A 22,643-nucleotide genomic window follows, 5' to 3' on the forward strand; every position below is an offset into this window, starting at 1 on the left:
ATCCATAGACTGTAGCCTACCAGGCTCTTCCGTCCATGGGATTTTCCAGGCAAGAGTATTGGAGTGGGGTGCCATTGTCTTCTCCGACATAATTGGCTACACAGTACTATACTGTAGTAGGTTTGTGATACTTTCCACATAAATAATACATAGGAACAAACAAAAAAACAAAGAATTTTTAATCTTACAGTACAGTACCTTGAGAAGTACAGTAGAACAGTACAACAGCTGGCATACAGGGGCTGGCATCAAGTGAACAGGTAAGAGTTACTGACTGGAAGAGGGAGAGGAGGTGGGAGATGTTAGGGCTGAAGGATTGTCAGCAATAGAGATGGAGGGCAAGCTACAGTTTCACTCACACCTGACGCTGATGGAACTTACATTCACATGTTTGAAAGTTCGCAACTTGAAGGTTTGTATAGGGGACTTACTGTATTATCTTCCTGATGATATTAATGATCATTAAAAATGTCTTCTAAACTGCATTGTCTTGGTTTCCTCCATGTTCCATTTCTCTGTTAGTTTCTGTCTTTCCCTAAATGTTTGGGGAGCTTTTCGCTGCCTTTTTGAATTTAAGCACTAAAAGGTGATTGGAATATCTGAGAGAATGAGAACATTTTGTTGCTTGGTGAGCTTTGCTATAGGATTTTAAGGCGGGATGTTAGATTTTTATTGAGTGGACCCCGTATGTGTTAGTTCTGTAGGTGTTTTCTCTTGGCTTAGTTAGCCCTGGAAGGAACCCACCAATCTCCTGCTTCTGGGAGTGAGGGGAGCAATGAAGGGTACAAGTCTGACTGCCACTATTCCAGGAGCCCAGCAGGGAAAGGGTTTTAAGACTGCTTTTAGTTTGGCATCAGGATGAGAGAGGCATAGTCTCTGGTTGAGTGGATCTGACAGTGTAGCTGTTTCTCATGCAAACCTTCAACTGTCTGTGACATTAAATCAGCTTCATCTTGTTGCCTTCTTGATCCAGCTTTCTCTGCTCTGTGGTTGGTTACCACTCATCCATTCCCTTTCTAGTTTCCAAACATTTGTTGACAATATCTTACTTGCATCTCTTTTTCCATCCCCTTTGTCTTTGTGGGTTCACGGTGTTTTTTTTTTTTTTTTTTTCCCCTTTGACTGTCATTTAAGTGGAATTTCATGAGAGCAGAGATAAAACATATTTAGACCACTGTATGTTATCATGCCCACTCAGTCTTCAACTCCCTGAAATGTCTTCTGCCACTACCACACTATTGAAAGTATTCTTTTCAGGGTCACCTGATGAATAACTTGTTGCTGAATTGTAATAGACATTTCTTTGTTTTATCTTACTGTTTCATCTTGCTTGGTCTCTTAGCATTTGTCCCTACTGACCATTTTTACTTGAAATTTCTCTGCCCTTAGCTTGAGAACACTCCTGGTTTTCCCTCTCCATATCTGGTTTCATTTGCCTTTGTGAGCAACTCTTCCTTGACCTATCCCCTTAATGCTGTTGTTCTTTGTGTTTCTGTCTTAAGCTGTTTTCTTTTCTTATTGCATATTCTCCCTGTTGCAGACTTGTAGTTCCTAGGGTTTTGTTTACCATCTAGCTGTTGATGATTCCTAGGTCTCTATATCTAAATCTTATTTTCATGGGCTCAAGTATAGCCTCTGTGGTAGGTGGAATAGATAGCTAACTCTGGTATGGCTTGAGAATAATCTACATAACCTAAATATCTTTCTCACTGGTCTCTCTCACAGGGTCTGAAATTCTTCCTCACAATTAATCATTGTTATGTATTAAGAACCAGGACTTCAGGTAAAATAAAATTTTAACTGAGAGAGCGTTTCCTTCCCCCTTACTAATGACTGACAGCTCAGCTGGTAAAGAATCTGCCTGCAATGCAGGAAACCTCAGGTTGATTCCTGGGTCAGGAAGATTCCCCTGGAGAAGGGATAGGCTACCCACTCCAGTATTCTTGGGCTTCCCTGGTGGCTCAGATGGTAAAGAATCTGCCTGCAATGTGGGAGACCTGGGTTCTATCCCTGGGCTAGGAAGATCCCCTGGAGGAGGACATGGCAAACCTCTCCAGTATTCTTGCCTGGAGAATCCCATGAACAGAGAAGCCTGGCAGGCTCCAGTTTATGGGGTCACAAAGAGTTGGACACGACTGAGTGACTAAGCACAGTACATGCCAATTTAATTAAAATTCTCTGTATCTAAAATGTTGCCCTTTAGTTAATGAAAGGCATTTTAGTGTGGTTTATATATAATGCTAAATAAAGAATATTTAAGCTCTTTATAGATTATCCATTTTTATAGATAATCTATAAGGTCAGTTGTTTTTAAAATTCAGCGTGACAAGATACAGTAGCAAACTTTGCTTTACTAAGTCAGACCAAGTTGTAATTCAGAATTGTCTTTTAAACAGCTATCCAAAAACAACATACAACTGTAAAACTGCTGTATATGTGTGATTAGTAATGGTGCTTTAGCCAATTCAGTTAGAAGGATTAAATTAGAGGAGATATACCAGCAGCACAAACTTTGTAAATTATGTGATCATAAGGCTTAAGAATTAAAACCAAACTCATAGACTAAAAAATTTTTATGAATTAGAACTGTAATATCAAAGAATATTTACATTTGAACCTATTTTCACATGTAATGCTAAATTTGGCCTCCAAAATCTGAATCATTTTCAGTCCTAATAAAAATATGTAGGCTTATTTAATAGAGACATGAAAAGCTGCTATGATGCATTTATTTATAATTATAAATGCTATCTCATTTTACTTTACATTTCTTTGATTTCTCATGTAGTTGGGATTTTAAATATATTTGTTGGCTATTCATTTTCATGTTTATGAATTAACTTTCTGTTTTATTTGTCTATACTTCTTCTGTCACCACTTTACTTTCTGCTCATTCCCAGACAACTGAAAAACCTGATCTGCCTCTGGTTTTGACCCCCTCCAGCCCATCCACTGCAGCTGGAGTAGTGTTCTTGAAATATAAAATTGCACTCATCACTCCTCTGCCTAAAATGCTTCAGGGGCTCTCATTACATTAGTCTTTCACTTGTTTATCCTGGCCTGAAATTTATTCCCGCAACATCTCTATTTTCAGAAACAGCCAAAAGCTATTGTCGTAGATGTGTAACAGGGTATCCGTGCATGAGGAGATGTATTTGTTTAACTCCTCATCCCCTTAAAACTAGTTCACCATACAAGTTTCCTCTCTGGTCGTCCTACATTCAGTGTCTCTTCTCTCCACTCTAAGGTGCATATTGTTGCCAAGTTAATGTTTCTTTCCATACTGTTATTTGCATGCTCAAGAATTCTCACTGGCTCTGATTCAGGTCAGGCACAGGGCCTAAATATGTATGTTTCAATCAAAGCTCAGAGATAATTCTGATGTGGAAAAATTTTTGAGAATTGCTGAGGTATGTAAAAATATACCTTAATTTTTTTTTTTAAAGTAACTGTCTACATGGTTAAGTATAGAGTTTAGAATCCAATGAACATGGGTTCAGTTATATTTCTTTTTTTCTGACCGTTGTGTGACCTTGAGCAAGTTCCTTAACCTTACTATGTCTCATTTACAAAATGGAAATAACATTTGCTACACAGGGTTATGGTAAGGAGTAACTTAGATAATGTGTGTAAAGTGCATGCATGGTGTCTTATACATACTGAATGCCCAGTGAAAGTTACCATTTGTGGTGGTGTTGTTAGTCATTCAATAATTACTTATTCACTATGTGTCCAACACTGTGTTAGGGACCATGGTATAAAATGCGGATCCTGCTTTTGAGACTCTTACAATTAGTTAGGGAGATAAAACTAGCATAGCATTATATAACTAGAGAGCAATAAAATTAAATGTAAATGTTATAAAAGATCAAACAAAATATAGTATTTAGGGGAAGATTTTAACCAAGCCCTAGCATGCTGGGTTGTTGATTAACATTAAAAAAAAAAAGAGGGGGAGAAAAAAAATCTCTCAAACTGCTGTAACCAAGCTTTCAGAGGTCTAGTTTTGATGCTGCCTGCCAGATGGAAAATGATGCAGAGGGAAAAAAATCCTGTATTTACTTCTTCAAATTAAGACAGGATGGGGGAGTGTGTTTGAGGAGTGAACATATGTGAATAAATATGGTATAACCCTTAATTGGTTCCTGATTATTAAAATTTAAATGCTTTCCATTGGAAAAGGACAGATATGATATTTTTCATTTTAATCAAGTCCTACCAGTCATTTATCTTCACCTTGTTAAACCAGAAGTCAAACATTGGATAAAGGTTGCTAATCTATTTTGATATATATTGATGCACTTTTCTCTCTTTCAGGGTCGCTATGGCAACTGCATCTTCTCAAGTTCTGATTCCAGACATCAATTTTAATGATGCCTTTGAAAACTTTGCTTTAGATTTTTCCAGAGAAAAGAAACTGCTGGAGGGGCTAGATTATTTAACAGGTGTGAAAATACTGTGCTTTCCCTTCCATTTTAGTCCTTTTCTTTTGGTAGGCTTTTACTTTAAAATAATCTGAAAAGGACAATATTATAAAAATGCCTTTATAATCTTTAAAATGATACATATATCTTTTTAGATAGAATATATTTTAATTCATGTAACATAAAATAGAAATTATTTGTCAAATATTTCCAAGGACAGGATAAGTATACACATCATCCCTACTTAAAGGTAAAAAACAAAAAGTTGCTGATGGTTTTCTCCTTACGAGCCTGTCAGTAATATAACGTCGCCTGTTATAGGGGTAGAACTTGGGTAGTAATTAAAGAATATTAGAGAATTTCTCACATGGGTACAGGTACCACCCAAATGCTTGTAAGAAAATTTAAGAATTAGCAGAATATAAAGAAAAATGTAAGAAATATCTGACTTGCAGAGAGAATTTTAGAAAATGAGGGCAACAACCTGTCTGTTAAAAATACTGACTGCCTTCAGGATGTTTGAATGATCATTTCATGAGGAAATGTACACACACAATAGCTTTGTGTTTGTAGTTATCTTTGTTACTATATTAAAATAGGTGTCATTGATGGAGCATCTCCTTTAAGCCAGACACTATATATTAATTTTACATCATGTTCCTTACAAGGAATCTGTGAGGTAATTATCATTAATTATCATCATTTTACAGATGAGGAAACTCATATTAATTTGCACAAAATCCCTATTAATACTGCCAATATATAATACAACTTATTTTGAAATAAAAAGAAATAGATTGAAGGCCACATAATAAGGAAACACATGACTACGTTGCTCTAATAGCTACGTATGTGTTAGTGCAGGCCGAGTAGCCAGTGGGTCTACTGAGTAACTTAGGCTTAGATCTTTGCCTAATATCCCTATATCATTAAAACAAAAGTGGTTAGGGGAACTTGAGGTCTCAGCACTTGACTTCAGGTTGTGTGGTATGTGCAATCTAAAGCTTCTTTTTAAGAAAACCTCCTTTCCAGGAGATGTTGGGTTGGTTAGCAAGAGTAACAATTTTAAAATGCTAGAACAGAGAGTATGTTTTCCTTACCTTCTTTTCCACCTTTCGTTACAGCCCCCAACCCACCATCTATCCGAGAGGAACTCTGTACTGCCTCCCATGACACCATTACGGTCCACTGGATCTCGGATGATGAGTTCAGCATCAGCTCCTATGAGCTTCAGTACACCATATTCACTGGCCAGGCTAACTTCATCAGTAAGTCATGGTGTAGTTGGGGCCTGTGGCCAGAGATAAGGAAATGTAAGGAAGCAGTAAGCTGCTCAAGATTGGCCGGGGCGCCACGAGGCAAGTGTTTGTAAGACATGCTAGGTTGTGTAGTATAGTGTTGTGTAGACAGTGCAATCTCCCCCAGCACATTGCAAAGACCTTAATGATGGGTAACAAGCAAGTTGTGTATTTCCTTGCTGTGCAGTCACTGGGGCCACTCCCATTTGTTTATGTAATCCTTAGCCTTTCTTGAGTTAATCCATGTCACTCCACTCTCTGAAATCAGAACACAGCTCAGAATTCGTTCCTGAGTAGTTAAGTCACAATCATTGCTGATTCTATGTGTGTGAACCATCTCTCTTCTTGACTGTTCTTCCACTTCATTATCATGGTAAAAAACATTACATTCAAAGACTACTGCTTCCTTTACTGTACCCATTTTTATCACTGAATAAGTGACAAGCCTCCTGCCTCTGTCACTCTTCCCTCTATCCCTTCTCCGTTTCCTCCAAAAATTACACCAAATATACAAATGCATCAGTGAGCCACCAAATGAAAGATGTTCTGAAAGCAGTCATTTAGCTCACATGTTATGGTTTTATCTTCTGATGAATTGGAACAAGACATAGGACCTTAACTCAAGCTGCAAGTTCCCCTCAACCTGCTGGAGAAAATGGAAGTGAAAGCAAAATTAAAGCTGAATTCAAGATTGGAACCAACTTACACACTAAGGTTGCATCTGCATAGCTGCAAATTAGTATTTTCTTTTTATCTTGTGTTTGTGCTTCTGTGTCTGACTTCACAGACCTGTGTGAAGGAGTTTTTCTGATGAAACCCTCCTGAAAGGCTTCCTTTTCCCATCCTGTGACAATTTAGGGCCACATGGCGGGGTGGGGAGGTGAGAGGACATTTGGGGTCCAACTCTAAAAAAAACACTTGCCTCGTGCAGCTCCAACCTAAGCCACTTGGCCCTGGTAGCTGCATTCCTGGGTGTTTGTTCAGGTTGTGAAGCTGCAAAATGCTAAGGCCTCCCCAACACACATGTTTACAGTGGCTTCTCCTGCTCTGGAAAGTCTTAAAGCCAGTAACTGAGCTTTTCTTTCTTTCCTGATATGGGGAGAGCAGTGGTCTCCTGGGAGTTGAGAAAAAGTCTAAGAAGTGACAAAGACCAAAACGCTGTTACCTCTATTTTCAAGGATAGATAGTCCTTTGTAAAGAAAAGCTTAAAGGATAATTCTTAATAGTGATAAGATCATAGCATTTTAGAATTAGAAGGGACCTAAGAAGTCATCTAGTCAAATCTTCTTCCCTTATACCAGATACCTTGTAGGTGGTTGTTCTGTCTCTGCTCAAACATTTCCAGTAATGGATAGCCAAATTCTAGCAAAATAGCCCATTCAGTTGTACAGCTATAAATAATTGTCAGTGCTTCCTTATAAAAGGCCCAAGACTTCCTCCTAGTGAATAATAATAGTAATTTACATATGTATGTGTTTCCATTTACAGACACTCCCATATATGTTATCTCATTTGGTCCTCATGACTTCTCCCTTAGCCTTATGAAATAGATGATATTAATTATTTTATAATTATAAAATTATAGACATAGAAATCGAGGCTCAAGTTGAATGAGTTGTCCAAGATCACAGAGCTACAAACTGAGGGAATCATGATTTGAACCCAAGCTTTTCGGACTTCAAGCTTAATGCCCCTTGAATTAAACTAGCTACCAATTAGTCCTAGTCCACAGAGGATAGCTGAATTATTGCTTTTGTGTATTAGCTGATATCCCCTTACCCTATACCTTTTTTCTAGTAGCCACACTGACTATTGTGTTGACTGAACATATAGTAAGCTGAAATCCCTAGGCACTCAAAATCCCATTCCTATACAATTGAGTGTTTACACTGAAATACAACATCTTGAATTTATTCCTAGGGACATTTTTATCTGATTAGTTCTGACTCCTTACCCAGCCAGCTAAATTTTTTGGGGGGAGTTCCTGCCTCCCAATATATTTACCTTCCCTCCCAGCCTGCCTTCTATGTCTTCCTCCTTTGATCATTGATAGAAAAGTGGAATAAGACAGGGACAAAGGCAGAACCCTGAAGCAAAATTTTGGATGGCAATGGGCAGATAAGTTGAAACTATTTTACTCAGAATAAATATTCATGAAGATTCCAGTCCTACATGCTGGTCTGGCCTGCCACTGTTGACTGAACTCTATTTGTGAGAGCCACTTTCCCTTGAGGTTTTCCTACATTTTCTCTTTTAAAAACCACTTTATTAAGGTGTGATTGACATATAAAAAGTTGTCCATCAACAGATGAATGGATAAAGAAAATGTGGTATATACATAAAATGGAATATTATTAAGCCTTTAAAAAGAAGGAAATCCTGCCACATGCAGGTCCATGGATGAACCTGGAGGGCATTGTGCTAAGTGAAATAAGCCAGACACAGAAGGACAAATACTACATGATACCATTTATATGAAGAATCTTAAAATAGTAAAACTCCACATTTTCTTTAACCAGAAATTTCTTCCTTGTTGGTTAGAATTTTGTCTGGAGAAATAGTTCTCTTTATTTTTTTCAGCTTTTCTCCTTTATTTTGAACTTTCTTCCCACTTTATGTAAGATTTGAAATGGACATAGGCCAATAGTGTTTCAGATGATACTGTTGGCTGAATGAAAATTCCAACAGATGTTTGGATAATAGTCTTCCCCATTACTGTATTTCTTTCCTCTGTTTCAATTTTGCATTTTGTATTATAAAAGCAACTGGCTAAAGCTTCTGGCTGCCAGGCAGTCTGTAACATACAGTCACAAAGATTAACTTCTGTTTCCCCTCAGTCTTGTTCTCATGCAAATGCTCTCTATGCCCATTTACACACAGGTTCATGGATTTCCATATTGTGGTCTTTTCCTTTTGAACAAGGTGTATATTTCCATTACCATAAATAAGTGATAAATCCCATCTCACTAAGTCTCAGTGATACCCAGAGGATAATATATTTACCTTTTTAAAAGTTAGAAATGATTTCAAAATTACTGAAAAGTGTGCAAGACTAGCACAAAGAACACCCATACACTCTTCACCCAGATTCACCTATTGTTAATACTTTATCCCATTTCCTTTATCATTTGCTAACATTCTCTATTACTATGTTTTTTTCTGAACCATTTAAGAGTAAATTACATACATCATAGCTTTTCACTCCTAAATTCTTCAGTATGTGTTTCCTAAGAATAAAGAAATTCTCTTATGTATCCACAGTACAGTTATTAACTTTAACAGATATGATGTTGATGCAGTGCTTTTAACTAATCCACCATTCATATTCCAGTCTTGACCATTGACCCAATAATATATTTTATGACATATAGAACCCGATATTGTCCTATATAGTCTAGAATCAGGTACTGGACTTAATTGTCATATTTGTAGCATCCTTTAATTTGGAGCATTTCTTCAGCCTTTCTTTGTCTTTAATGACATTGTTATTCTTTTTTAAAGTTCCCTTTTGTTTGTTTATTATGCTGTTCCTTGAGTGTATCTGATGTTTCCTCATGATTGTATTCAGATTATGCATTTTTGGCTTCCATCACGTAAGTGATGTGTTCTCCTTAGGATATCACATCAGGAGACAATGTGTACATGCCCTTCACTGGTGATGCTGATTTTGATCACCTGATCAAAGGTGTTATCTGATTTCTTCTCTGCATAGTTACTAGTTTTCCCTTTGCAACTAATAATCAATCTGTGCAGTGATACTTTAAGGCCATAAAAATATCCTGCTTCCTCATCAAATCCATCCTACTTCCATCCCTCTTTTAGCATCAATCAATAATTCTCGCCTGATCCAAACTTTACTCTGATGATGGCAAAATAATGATTTTTCCAAGTGAGCATCCCATCCCACATTTACAAGTTGCCACTCTGCATTTTACTGTAAGCAAAGTCTCATCCTTCATTTGTTTATATTTTTACTTCTCAGTATGGACTCATGAATTCTATTTTTTCATTCGTTTATAATTCTTTACTGCCCTTACTTATTTTGGTGCTCAGATCGCCCAAATTTAGCCAGTTGGAGCTTTTTAAGCTGACTCCTGAGTCCTTATATTCTCCCATCATTTTCTTGAGCACTTCCTTACTTTGCAACATAACAAAAGGTTATTGGCTCATTTTAGACCATACCCTGCTCCAGCCTTGAAATCAGCCATTTTTCCAAGGAACCCTGGTCCATTTACATCCCAGGATGTTATTAGAGACCAAGACCTGGGTACTAGAAAATACACACACAATACACCCATGTACATATACATATTCACACATAATATACGTACCCACATACACATGTACCCACCTGTGTATGTGCATACACGTGTATGCATACACGTGTATGCACATACTCATACACATTTTAGAAATAACGAGTTCATACCAATATCTCCAGCCCATCCCCACAGGTTCTTTCTTGCCGCCCCCCCATTTCACACTTGGATGTTCCTACTTCCACGGTGAGAACCCTGGCTCCCAATAGCATCAACACATATACTCATTTACTCAATCCCATAGCATATCTGAAGTAGTTTCAGAATGCTGTTGCCCATACCGCTACAAAAACAAACAATACTGGAGCATCTGTTGACAGTTCTCTTCTTGCCCTTTTCTGTGATTGTTGACATTTGAAATGCAGGTGGCTTCATTTGGTTTGTTTGCTTTCAGTTTTAGACCCCACTCTTACCATTCATATTGGTGTCATTTAAATGTTTTAAATTTCTAAAACATTATTTCTGAAAGGGAAAGGCATGAAAAAAAAAAAAAGGTATACTCAGAGAAGTGTCATTCTCTCTTGCATTCTTTTAATCCTCTTCCCCTACCCCCATCCCTTGTACGTAACCAGCTTCATTATTTTCTGATTTTTCTTTCCTGTTGTTATTATTGCTTTGTAAATCTAAGCAAATAATGTAGGTTTTCTAATTTGCCTTTCTTTCTTGCATGAAAAAGGTAGCATACTACTTATACTCTTTTGTAATTTTATTTTGAAAATTAGCAGTATATCTTGGAAATCATTCCATTATCAGTTCATAGAAATCTCCCACCTTCTTGTTTCATAGCTGCATAATACTTCATTGTGAAGATTGTTTTCTCTTTTGATTTTTTGTTTTGTATTGGTATAAGTATACCTGAAAGATCATATATTTCCCTCCTACTGTTAAAATTTAATATGTATTTTATGACTCATACTGTGCATTGATACACTGGCAGTCAAGCCCTCCAACATTTTCTTTCTGGCCCTCATCCTTATTGGCATTTCATGAGAATCAATGAACATTGCCACCAATTATTCTTCTTTCTATAGCATATCTGTTTGTACTCCATTATGCTTCTTTTTCTAGTTTTAATTTAGACTTCTACTTCCCCCAAAGTTAATTACAAAACCTTCCTGATCATATCTTTCTCAAATCGATTATCATTATTTCATTTTTAATCTTTACTAAAGCTGCATAGAAATAACTAAATCCACCAGCCATTTTCTCTGCCCTTTCTTTTCCATCCTCTGGTAGAATTATGGTTAAAAAGTGTTAAAGTGAAAAGCAGATAACAGAAGAGATAAGTGTAAATTCACAGACTGGAATGTCGATCCCTCTTTTATCAAAATTTAGCTAAATACATGTTTTTAATTATGTATATTTTTCTCTGTTTAAGTCAATGTTTATGGTCTAGAGAGTTTCAAAAGCAGAAACCTAGATCTCTGGTCCCTTTCCCTACTTGGGAGGGAAGAAGGTTCCAGAAAACAAATTTGTTCCTGGACTGCCCAACCTCAAAAGAGTATTGGAATCAGAAACAGGGAGGGGTAAAATAAGTACTGTGAAGTAAGGAGATGCTATTTTACTTTGACTATCATGTCATCTCCTTGGCTTCCCTATGACACCTTGGAGCCCACCAAGATTAGAAGCAAGGGTGAGAATGGTGTGGGAGAGCTGAATCATAAGCCTTGAAAGATTTGCTGCCTTGCAGTGACAAAGGAACATTGTTTGCTCCATGAATTGTGGAGCAGTGTAGTGGAGAGAACACTGGACTAGGTTAAAGAGACCAGGGTTCTACTCTCAGTGCCACTCTCAGCTCTCTGTGGCCTTGGGCAAGTCACTTTCCTTCTCTCTTAGTTTCCTATTTGTACAATGAGGGAAATATGGTGTCTAGTTGGCCTTTTGGCTCTGAGATTCCTTGTTATTCTGTTCTGCTCTACCCATTCAAGGGTCAGACTCAGATCTCAGAGGATTGAACCTTTGGGGTGAAGATCTAGAGATGCTATGAAAGATGTGATTCTGTGATTTTGTGTAGAAGTTTCCCCTGTATTCTTTGGCAGAAAATTGAAGTAACTTTTCACTAGTGGTTACATTCAATTACCAGAGGCAAGAAGCCTGGCATAAGCTTAGCTCTGTGGGAGAAAAGAAGCAGAGGGGATTCATCTCCCTATGTCTTCCACGACTCAAAACAAAATGAAATTTGCTTTGGGGGGCTTGTGATGAATACTCAGTATGCTTCTCATCCTGCCTTTTTTACATTAACATCCTTGCTTTCCCCACATTATAGGCCTGTATAATTCTGTGGATAGCTGGATGATCGTGCCCAACATCAAACAGAACCATTACACAGTCCACGGACTGCAGAGTGGAACACGCTACATCTTCATTGTTAAAGCCATAAACCAAGCAGGCAGCCGGAACAGTGAACCTACCCGACTCAAAACAAACAGTACGTTGTGGTGATCGCAAAAGGAGACAGTAGCTTTGCCCTCCTAAGCAGCGAGTACTCTTAGCCTGACGCTGGCACCTCCTACAGCAGTGTAAGAGGGCAGAGGCACCAAGTAGAGAAGCTTTGCTGTTGGAGTCTGTGCTTTGGGCCAGGGGGGTTGTTTGTGCCCCTGGGAGGTATGTGGACACAGAGATATACAGAAAACAGCTGATGGCTTGGGAGGATATTAGTGAAGAGTTTTTTTGTCTGTTTATTTTTGACTGTGCTGGGTGTTCATTGCTGCATGTGGGCTTTCTCTAGTTGTGGCAAGCTGGGGCTACTCTCTAGTTGCCATGCACGGGCTTCTCGTCATAGTGGCTTCTCTAGTTGCAGAGTACAGGCTCTAGGCACGTGGGCTTCACTGGTTGCAACATGCAGGCTCAGTAGTTGTGGCTCGCAGGCTTAGCTGCCCCACGGTATGTGGAATCTTCCCAGACCAGGGATCGAACCCATGTCCCCTGCCTTGGCAGGCAGATTCTTAATCACTGGCCCACCAGGAAAGTCCAGTGAAGATTTTTCTCTGCATTCTGCCTTCATACTTGGGGTGCAACTGAGTAAAAGAGTACTGTTTGTAATATTCTGGTAAAATTCTCCTTCAGAGAAGCCAAACCTGTTAGGAATGCTTTTTGACAGGAAAATCCATCTAATTTAGCTTGTCAAATATTATTTGTGAGCAGCTTAAACAAATAGTATTTTTTTCTCTCTTTCATATAGCAAGAAGCTCAAAGGTAGGCAGTTCAGGGCTGGTGCATGTCATAAAAGACCAAGACCCCGCCTCCTTTTATGTGTTGGCTTATTGCTACATGGTCCCAACCTACCCACTGCAACCTCCAAATGACATTTCTTTTCAAGATAGAAATAAGGGGGAAAACACTGGTACATTCAATGACTATCCCTTTTACCAAGAATGTAGGCATTTTCCCAGAAGTTTCCTCCACCCCATCTGACTTCTGCTTCTATCTTCTTAGTCACCCCTAGCAGCAAGGGAGGCTAGGAGCTTGAGTATTTAGCTTTTCTTGCCTCTACAGTAAAAGCAGGTAAGAGAAAAAAAAAGTAGTGGGTGGGTGTTACATTGACCAACGGTGTCTGTCAGATGTGTTTTGTATTATACAGCTCTTGCCATACCCAGCTGTTGGCTCCTAGTAACTAACTACTTTTGTCATATGACTTTAAGGAATTCTTTCTTGGGAATGATCCTACACAACAGATATTTTCTCTAATTATTGATGATGCAACAATCACTCTAACAAAGTGAGCTATTAGATGTTATTTACATCCCAGTAATTACAGGGCAAAACAATTTGTCCTGTAGTTGAGTTATTCTCAGGTGTTTTGTTCTGCCACCAAGCAGCAATTATCTCATCTATCCCCTCACTTTGCCTTACCTGAAATACTCCTTCCCCTAAAATCTGTTCAAATCCCAAACCATCCACTGAAATAAAGCAAAGTACAAAAGTTATTTGAGAATAGGAGACCTTGAGAGCCCCTTTTAACTTGATAGTCTATGAAGGGGGGACAGCTTATTTTTATTTTGTAGAAAACAGTGGCTTCTGTCCTGCTTCTTTCATATAATCCAAACACCAGTCAGCTTTCACTGACTCAAGAATGATCATTATGTCGAGGTTCCTCTGATAGTGATGGTCCTGCAGAAACAGGAGAGAATTCGTACATACTTTCTCATGCATTTTCTTTTTTTTTTTTTTTTTTCTACTTTATGTTTCAGGCCAACCCTTTAAACTGGATCCCAAAATGACTCACAAGAAGTTGAAGATTTCCAATGATGGATTGCAGATGGAGAAGGAAGAAAGCTCTCTGAAGAAGAGCCATACTCCAGAGAGATTTAGTGGCACTGGGTGCTATGGGGCAGCAGGAAATATATTCATTGACAGCGGTTGCCACTACTGGGAGGTGGTCATGGGGTCCTCCACATGGTGAGTGGATCCAACTTTTCTTTCCCCCTGTTGTTAGGTTCCTGGGAGATTCAGTTTGATAGTATAAGTATAATACCAGTAAGTCAAGGTTAAAAGGCAAGTGATGGAAACCACTCTTAGAAAAACGTTCCAGTTTTTAAAAAATCAAATCATGTATGCCATTCTCCCAAATCATCCCATGAATCCCCAGTCCAGGTTCGATGCAGGATACAGGAAGCTTGGGGCTGGTGCACTAGGATGACCCAGAGGGATGGTATGGGGAGGGAGGTGGGAGGGGGGTTCAGGATTGGGGAACACATGTACGCCTGTGGTGGATTCATGTTGATGTATGGCAAAACCAATACAATATTGTAAAGTAAAAAAAAAAAATAGTAATAAATAATACTGGTAAAAATAAAAAAAATCAAATCATGGAAAATATACTGAGCTAGGAGTTGAAAATTACAGCACTCTAATTGCTAATTTTTTTTAAAGCTCTAGTGCTATCATTGTTATGGATCTAAATATAAACTATTTAAGGAAGAAACGTGTCTTCTATTGCTTAGATGTCCTGTATGATGTCTGTGCTGTGCTGTGCTTAGTCGCTCAGTCATGTCCAACTCTTTGCGACCCCATGTACTGTAGCCTGCCAGGCTCTTCTGTCCATGGGCTTCTCCAGGCAAGAATACTGGGATAGGTTCCCATTTCCTCCTCCAGGGGATCTTCCCAACTTAGGGATCGAACCCAGGTCTCCTGCATTGCAGGCAGATTCTTTACCATCTGAGCCACAGGGAAGCCCAATGGTGTCTAGCATAACTCAGATCATGAATAGATGTAATCTCCTTTCCATTGTCTCACAGGTATGCAGTTGGCGTTGCCTATAAATCAGCTCCCAAGAATGAATGGATTGGCAAGAACGCCTCCTCGTGGGTCTTCTCGCGATGCAATAGTAACTTCGTAGTGAGACATAACAACAAGGAAATGCTGGTGGACGTGCCTCCACAGTTGAAGCGCCTGGGTGTCCTTCTGGATTATGACAACAACATGCTGTCTTTCTATGACCCAGCTAACTCTCTCCATCTTCATACTTTTGATGTGACCTTCATTCTTCCCGTTTGTCCAACATTCACAATTTGGAACAAATCCCTAATGATCCTGTCTGGCTTGCCTGCCCCAGATTTTATTGATTACCCTGAGCGGCAGGAATGCAACTGCAGGCCTCAAGAATCCCCTTATGTTTCTGGGATGAAAGCTTGCCATTAAGTTTCAAGAGAGCATGTAATAATTCACTGGCTCTCCAGTTCAGCAGTGCTTCCCCTCCTAAACCTCAGTTAGTGTCCAATATACACGATACAAAAATGAAGTTCATTTGAAGCATCCAAAAGAACTCGATATTATAGATTTAATTTTTGTGCATTAAAGCTTATATTTGAATTAATGTATTGAGTTTCTCAGAACAAATTATGAGTAGTCTGGGTTCAAGCCACTGGAGAACAAATTTGGAGAATTCTTCTCTTGTCATTGAAGAATTCAAAATTCCCAGTGATTTAGGAGTATAAATGATATTGGAAGGAATTCTAGGTAAATAATGTATAAAGATGCTCTGAACAAGGGGCTAGCCAGCCAGAAAGCAGGGATGTGTCAGCCTTTCTAGTACTGGCTGATTTGGTCAAGTAGAATTTTGAAATGTCAAATGATCCCATATTATATGTAGCTTTTTATGAAAACCTACAATCAAGGATTTATTATAAAGAAAACATGTATGTGTATATATAATATATATATATAAAATGAATAAATAATATATATTATATATTCATTTTATAATTATATATACATAATGAGCTTTTTAATTTACTCATTTGAGTGAGAAATATATTGGAAGGGAAAATAAATTATACCATCCATTTTTGTCCCCTAAAGGGAACATCAAAATCATTTCTCCCCTCCCCCATTCATCCCTCCATTCGTCCCTCTGCTCACACACACATGCACATGCAATAGTGACACAGATGGTGGGAAGAGCTCTAGACTGGATTAGGAGACTTGGGGAGACAAGACTGCACAAGAGACGCTCTTGCTGGGTAGAAAATTGATCCAGGTAGTTGTGTTATGTGTAGCACACTTTCATTGGTGCTACCTAATGGAGAAAGTTTGTCTGAACTGTTAAAAATTCTGTCACAGAATATTTCAAAGACAGTTTTACTAGTCTCAAGTAGCATACAGTTGCTAGAATTAGGCTTAAAAAAACAAGAGTTGCATAATGGAGGTTCTTTAGGAACCGGCTTTCTTTACTTAATAAGAATGGAGTGTTGTAGATGCAACAACTATTTCCATATAAATGGACTTATATTTTCAGATAAAACACTTCTCAAGTGCTTAAGAATGCCTGAGAATAGTCTGTTTTCTTAAACAGGTTGAATAATCATTCTTCTCCTGATCTTGTTTACACTATTCATTTGCTTAGCCAACCCTTCATGGCAAATGCAGATGTAAACTTCAACCCAGTCCTTATTGCAATCATTGAAGGGAATTAAGCTTTATGGTTGATGCTTCTGTCAGTTCCTCTTCTGTAATTTGGAGTGTCAGCACCAGAGCTTTCTCCTTTCAGGAGCTAAGTCGGCTTCAAAGAGTCTACTTCTTGGGAGTTGTGAAAATATGACTGTCATATAACATGGTAGTTGTAACAAGCCCCCAGATTGGAACCTTGAAACAATGCCAAAACTTCTCCCCTTCTTCCTTTCCACCACCTTGGTGGGTGTTCATTCCTTCATTCATTCAACAAGTTATTAGATGCCAGGTACCACGCTAGAGCTGACATATTGATAATCCACAGTTCCTGCTGTCAAATGACTTCGTATTCTGCAGGAGAGACAAAATATCTATAAAAATCCCCTAAATTACAGTTTTGTACTGTTTTTACACCTAACACGGAAAGCAAGACTGATTCAGATACAGATGGCAGGCTCAAACTTACCTATCTAGTGGCAAAGTCAGTATTTGGGGTTTTAAAAACCCTACATACTTAGTGCTAATCAGGAAACAAGCAACCTCAGTAAGATTCAGCAGTGCTGGGAAATAGTTTGCTGTGTGGGAAAGCTCATCATAGCCTTTGAATTAAAATAATCTATTTCCTCTGCCATTTACTAGCTGTGTGACCCAGGGCAAGTACTTCACTTCTTTGAGCCGCTGTTTCCTCTTCTGTACCGTAATACCTACCTCACAAGGCTGTTTGCAAAGATGAAAAAAGATAGCACATGTAAACTGCTTAGCACAGCACCTGGCATTTAGTTAAGTATGGCATTAGTATGGCATACTTAACTATGAAGCATGGCATTTTGCTAAGTATGCAACAAATATTACTCTCCTTTGCTCAGCCTCAGCCCCAATACAGTGTAGCAGTGCTTTTAAATGGATGTCTTTCATTTCCAAGTTAACTCTGGGTCTCTCTCTCCTCTAGGGCCTATGCCCAAATTCTTAAACAAAACAGATGATTTCAACCCCTTCATAAAACATTTCACTGGCATTCAATAGAAAGTCCCAGTTACTTACTTACAGTTTGGCTTTTCAAGTCCCTATTTGCTTTCACAGCTTCATCTTTTGCCACCTTCCCCCTCACATTGATCGTTCTAGCCAAGCTTAACTATTTACACAAGTTGTTCTCTGGGCCTGGAATAGAGACATTAGTAACTTTTTTGATGTCTAGAGTAAACAGCAAGAATTGTTCTTAAATTAAGGGAATAGTGTGAAAATGCTGTCAATGCAGAACATTCCACCTCCATTCCAGTTCCAATTTTCTTTAACTTAACCTCGGGTCTCCAATGCCATTCATTTTTTGTGCCTTTATATTGTAGTGCCCCAGGACAAAGCTTCATTGTCTCCACCCTACTTTTGACTCTAGCCTGGGCTACCTTTCCCTACTTCTGCCCCACAATAGATTTAATTCCTGAACCCCTAGGTTGGGTTATGTTCTCCTCTTGGGAGCTCCCATGGCACCATGATCATGCCCCCTTCTCAGCAATAATCACATTGTATAACAGTGTTTTTCAAAGTGTGATCCTCAGACCACCTGTTAGAACTATTTTTGGTGTTTGTTAAAACAGTTGATTTTTAAAGTAGACCTCCAACCTAGATCTACTTAATTAAAATGTCTGGGCACATAAGTGGAATTTAGCATTTTTAACAAGCTCCCCCAGGTAATTCTGATGCATACCAAGGTTTGATATTTAAGAATCATCCTCCTTCCTAGACTGTGAATACCTTGAGGGCAGGGGTTGTGTCTTTTTTGTTGTGGTGGTATTCTTAACACCTGACATAGTGTGTGGAACAGAGTAGTTGCCTGGCTAATGTTAATTGCGTGAATGTATGAATGAATGAATAATCAAAGTTTCCCTGTTGTACTCTGGTATCCATATTGGTGTTTTCTGGGCAGAAAAGCTTGGCTACTCCATTTGAGCTGTACTGATATTATTTTGCAAATGTCCTAGAACTCATACATATAAATGAGTATTGTCTTCCTCAAAAGCTCTTGGGGAATTGTTTGGAATTGTTTGGAGCATGTGGCACAATTGTTTTCAATAATTTTTCAGTCTCTTCAAACTCTGTTCTTTGAATGTGGATTTATGTTTTGGTTATTGCCAAAAATCACTCAGAGCTAAGCCTACTGAATAAAGTAGGAAATTAAACTGGGTTTGGGGTAAGCAATGAAGTTTCTGAGCCAAATAATGAAAAGTACGTTCCAAAAAAAAAAAAAAATGGTGGGGATGTGGTGAATCCCAGATACTTTAGTAAACTTAAGGACTTTGATAGAATTCTGGCAATTCCAGGTACCTTAGGAGAAGTCATTGACTACCTCTAGCTAAACCCAGTTGGACAAAGGAAGTAAGACCTTTATTTAACATCTTCATGGAAGGTGACTGCATAAGTTTTCATTGTTGCTCTCCTCAGTCTGTTCTCCTACAATCCTTTCTCCTAGCAAATTATTCTTTTGTCTGCAATTTATGCTTATTTTTACTTTTTATATTGTCTTATTGAAAAAAGCACAAAAATAACAATAAAGTTAAACATGTTTTGACATATGAAAGAAATTTTAATGCCACATTGGAGTTCTGGCTACTTGTATGTAAGAGTAACTGCATCTGTATGTGTTTTTATCATGTGATTCTGTTGTGTAAACTCTGGATGCAGTGACTTTCAAATTGCAGCAAAATCATGTCCATGTTCTTCTCAGCTAAAATACACTAGGTGAATTTTCTAAGCTTCCATGGTTTACATATTTATATATGACTACCTGGATGGAGCAATCCGCGAATGGACTTTTTGATAAGCGCAAATATTTGATACCATTTCTTCTACAGAATGGAGAATGTGAGGCTGACAGATGAGAACCTCTCCCACACTTATTTCAATTCCTGAAGCCAACTGCAGCCTCACAGCCATTGGGCTATACTTGGCTGTGTATTTCAGGTTGGCCAGGTTGACTGCCATCAGGTCAGGTGAAACTGCCTTCTACAGTCTGATCTGCCAGCTTCAGACATATGCTATGTCGTTGTTGTTGGCTAGAATATTTATTGGACTATTGTTGGACTATTTTTTATCAAATATTTTATCCCAGGCTTGTTTGCCCTGGGAGCTTTGGACCAATAGTGTCTCTCCTAGTGACAAAAACCTGAGCATCTGCGGATTACACAGCCTCATCCCTCTAAAATATCCCAGCCCATCCAAAAATGCTATATTATGAATTAAATAAATATATATGTATTCATGAGTTCTTGATTGTCTCTCGCTGAAGTTTGAATTGGGGGAAGATTGAAAGGAAGAAGGTCCAGAGTTACCGAAATGACAGGGGGGATTGATTACCGTATTAATAGGTAAAGATTCAGGCAGGGAGGATCTGGAACATCTGGATATTGAGATCCAATCATGAAGACTTTGGTTTCAGGAGCAGGATACAGTCAGAAAGACTAAAGAAATGAAGGTATAAGGCCCAATATAAACATGGCACGTTCATGTTTCAGTGATTGGGCCAGAAGCTGGGAATTAGGGAACAAAGAAAACCCCAGTGCTGGAAAGTGAAAGTCGCTCAGTCGTGTCCAATTCTTTGCGACCCCATGGACTGTATCCATGTAATTTTCCAGGCCAGAGTACTGGAGTGGGTAGCCTTTCCCTTCTCCAGGACTAGAACCTAGTGGTTAAGGTCAGGATAGAGCCAGATGTGAGTCAACTTGCTGTTAAACACCTGGCCTGTAGGAGGAGCCTGGGAGAGTTAGGAGATCTCCCAGAGCTGGGGTAGCATGTGTGGTGTGCATGTGTGTGCACATGCACTAACTTGCTTCAGTCGTGTCTGACTCTTTGCTACCCTATGGACTGTAGCCCACTAGGCTCCTGTGTCCCTGGGATTCTCCAAGCAAGAATATTGGAGTGGGTTGCCATGCCCACCTCGGGGGGGATCTTCCTGACCTGGGGGTTGAATCCGTGTTTCTCATGTCTCCTGCAATGGCAAGCGGGTTCTTTACCACTAGCACCACCTGGGAAGCCCATCCAACTCAATAATTCTTCCTAAATAATGATTGATCTATGAATTAGAGTTACTAGTGGTAGCTGTTGGAGAAGGCAATGACAACCCACTCCAGTACTCTTGCCTGGAAAATCCCATGGATGGAGGAGTCTGGTAGGCTGCAGTCCATGGGGTCGCTAAGAGTCGGACACGACTGAGCGACTTCACTTTCACTTTTCACTTTCATGCATTGGAGAAGGAAATGGCAACCCACTCCGGTGTTCTTGCCTGGAGAATCCCAGGGACGGGGGAGCCTGGTGGGCTGCGGTCTATGGGGTCGCACAGAGTCAGACACGACTAAAATGACTTAGCAGCAGTGGTAGCTGTAAAAGGAAGCCTTTCCTGGAGACACAGGTATGAGAGTGGAAGCTCTTACCAGACTTATACATAGGAGATACTTAGTAAGTGCTGGTTGAATAGAATTAGAACCTGATAAGCAGAGTGACAAATGCGCCACCTCCTATATTGTGAATTTTGTTTTAGGTGAACACCATACCACCTCTCAGACATCTATCTCTGGTCTAGGACAACTGCCTCTTGGTTAACAGGCTATTGTTCTTTATGGCCAGTCTCTTTCAGAGGAACAATGAGATTTAAAATATTAGCCATCAGTAACGTGTGAATGGAAGGGTATGGGCAAAATCCCACATCTCTACCAGCTTCTCACTCTACCTCTTCCTTCCTGCTCAGAAAACAAGAAAATGTTAATGAGGATCTTCTAGAGGCAATGTTTTGTTGTCTAACCTGAGGTAAGTTGGGTGGGGCAAGCTTCAGATTTTTGGGTTTGGAAAGGATCAGCCAATAATACTCTGGCAAGCCTGTTGGAAACATAATTTGAGCCAAGGGGAGTCTTAAATAACAGAATACAAATGCCCACTCTTTTTGCATACAGAAGGCAAAAAGGATCTGTGACTACTCCCACCAGATTGGAAGATGCAGAAAAAGGGAACTTGGGCTGATTTTCTGCATGCAGTGGTGGGAAAAAGCCTTTAGGATGTATGTATCTTTTTGTTCAGCTCAACTTCCTTGGTGATAAGGGAGCCTGCTGTAATATACCAGAACACAGCAAGTAGCAAGTACACAAAGGGAGTCCAAGACCTGAGGCACTTAGCAGATAAAATTACAATGAATCATGTTTAAACTCCATTACAATGAATCACGTTTAAACTCCATTACAATAAATCATGTTTAAACTCTGTTTTTTACCTTGCTAGTGAAAGAAAAAGTAGTCAAAGACTCCTGCTCTTAGTGGCCCTTATCCCACACAGCAAAAAGACAATGAAACAAAAGGGGCCAGAGGACTGAAACGGGTAGCTGTTGGATATCCTCTTGCTAGGAAGCCAATTCTAGACTGCAACTAACTTGCTTTATAGTCTGTAGCTCTCATCTGAGAGAGATGAGTCAGACAGATTCATTTCATCAGATCTCAGCAGGTGGTTCAGTTCAGTTGTCACTCAGTTGTGTCTGACTCTTTGCAACCCCATGAATCACAGCACGCTAGGCCTCCTTGTCCATCACCAACTCCCGGAGTTCACCCAAACTCATGTGCATTGAGTCGGTGATGCCGAGATCCAGCCATCTCATCCTCTGTCGTCCCCTTCTCCTCCTGCCCCCAATCCTTCCCAGCATCAAGGTCTTTTCCAATGAGTCAACTCTTTGCATGAGGCAG

The 22,643-nt window shown here is 39.3% G+C and overlaps 1 protein-coding gene across 3 annotated transcripts in view; it reads left to right on the forward strand.

The window, feature by feature from the left end:
* MID2 (midline 2) overlaps positions 1–20,188 on the forward strand; it is a 108,645-nt gene extending 88,457 nt beyond the window's left edge. For 2 of the 3 annotated variants that reach the window (XM_070784498.1, XM_070784499.1), the window contains exons 6-10: positions 4,318–4,445; positions 5,549–5,782; positions 12,308–12,469; positions 14,232–14,439; positions 15,279–20,188. In XM_070784498.1, coding sequence (XP_070640599.1) covers positions 4,318–4,445; positions 5,549–5,782; positions 12,308–12,469; positions 14,232–14,439; positions 15,279–15,681 — 1,135 coding nt within the window. In that variant the 3' untranslated portion in view covers positions 15,682–20,188. The remainder of the gene's footprint in view (positions 1–4,317; positions 4,446–5,548; positions 5,783–12,307; positions 12,470–14,231; positions 14,440–15,278) is intronic. The other variant, XM_070784501.1, reaches the window with a different exon arrangement.
* Positions 20,189–22,643: the final 2,455 nt, after the last annotated feature.

This window comes from Bos indicus, chromosome X, assembly GCF_029378745.1.
Source record: "Bos indicus isolate NIAB-ARS_2022 breed Sahiwal x Tharparkar chromosome X, NIAB-ARS_B.indTharparkar_mat_pri_1.0, whole genome shotgun sequence".
NCBI classification, from domain to species: domain Eukaryota; kingdom Metazoa; phylum Chordata; class Mammalia; order Artiodactyla; family Bovidae; genus Bos; species Bos indicus.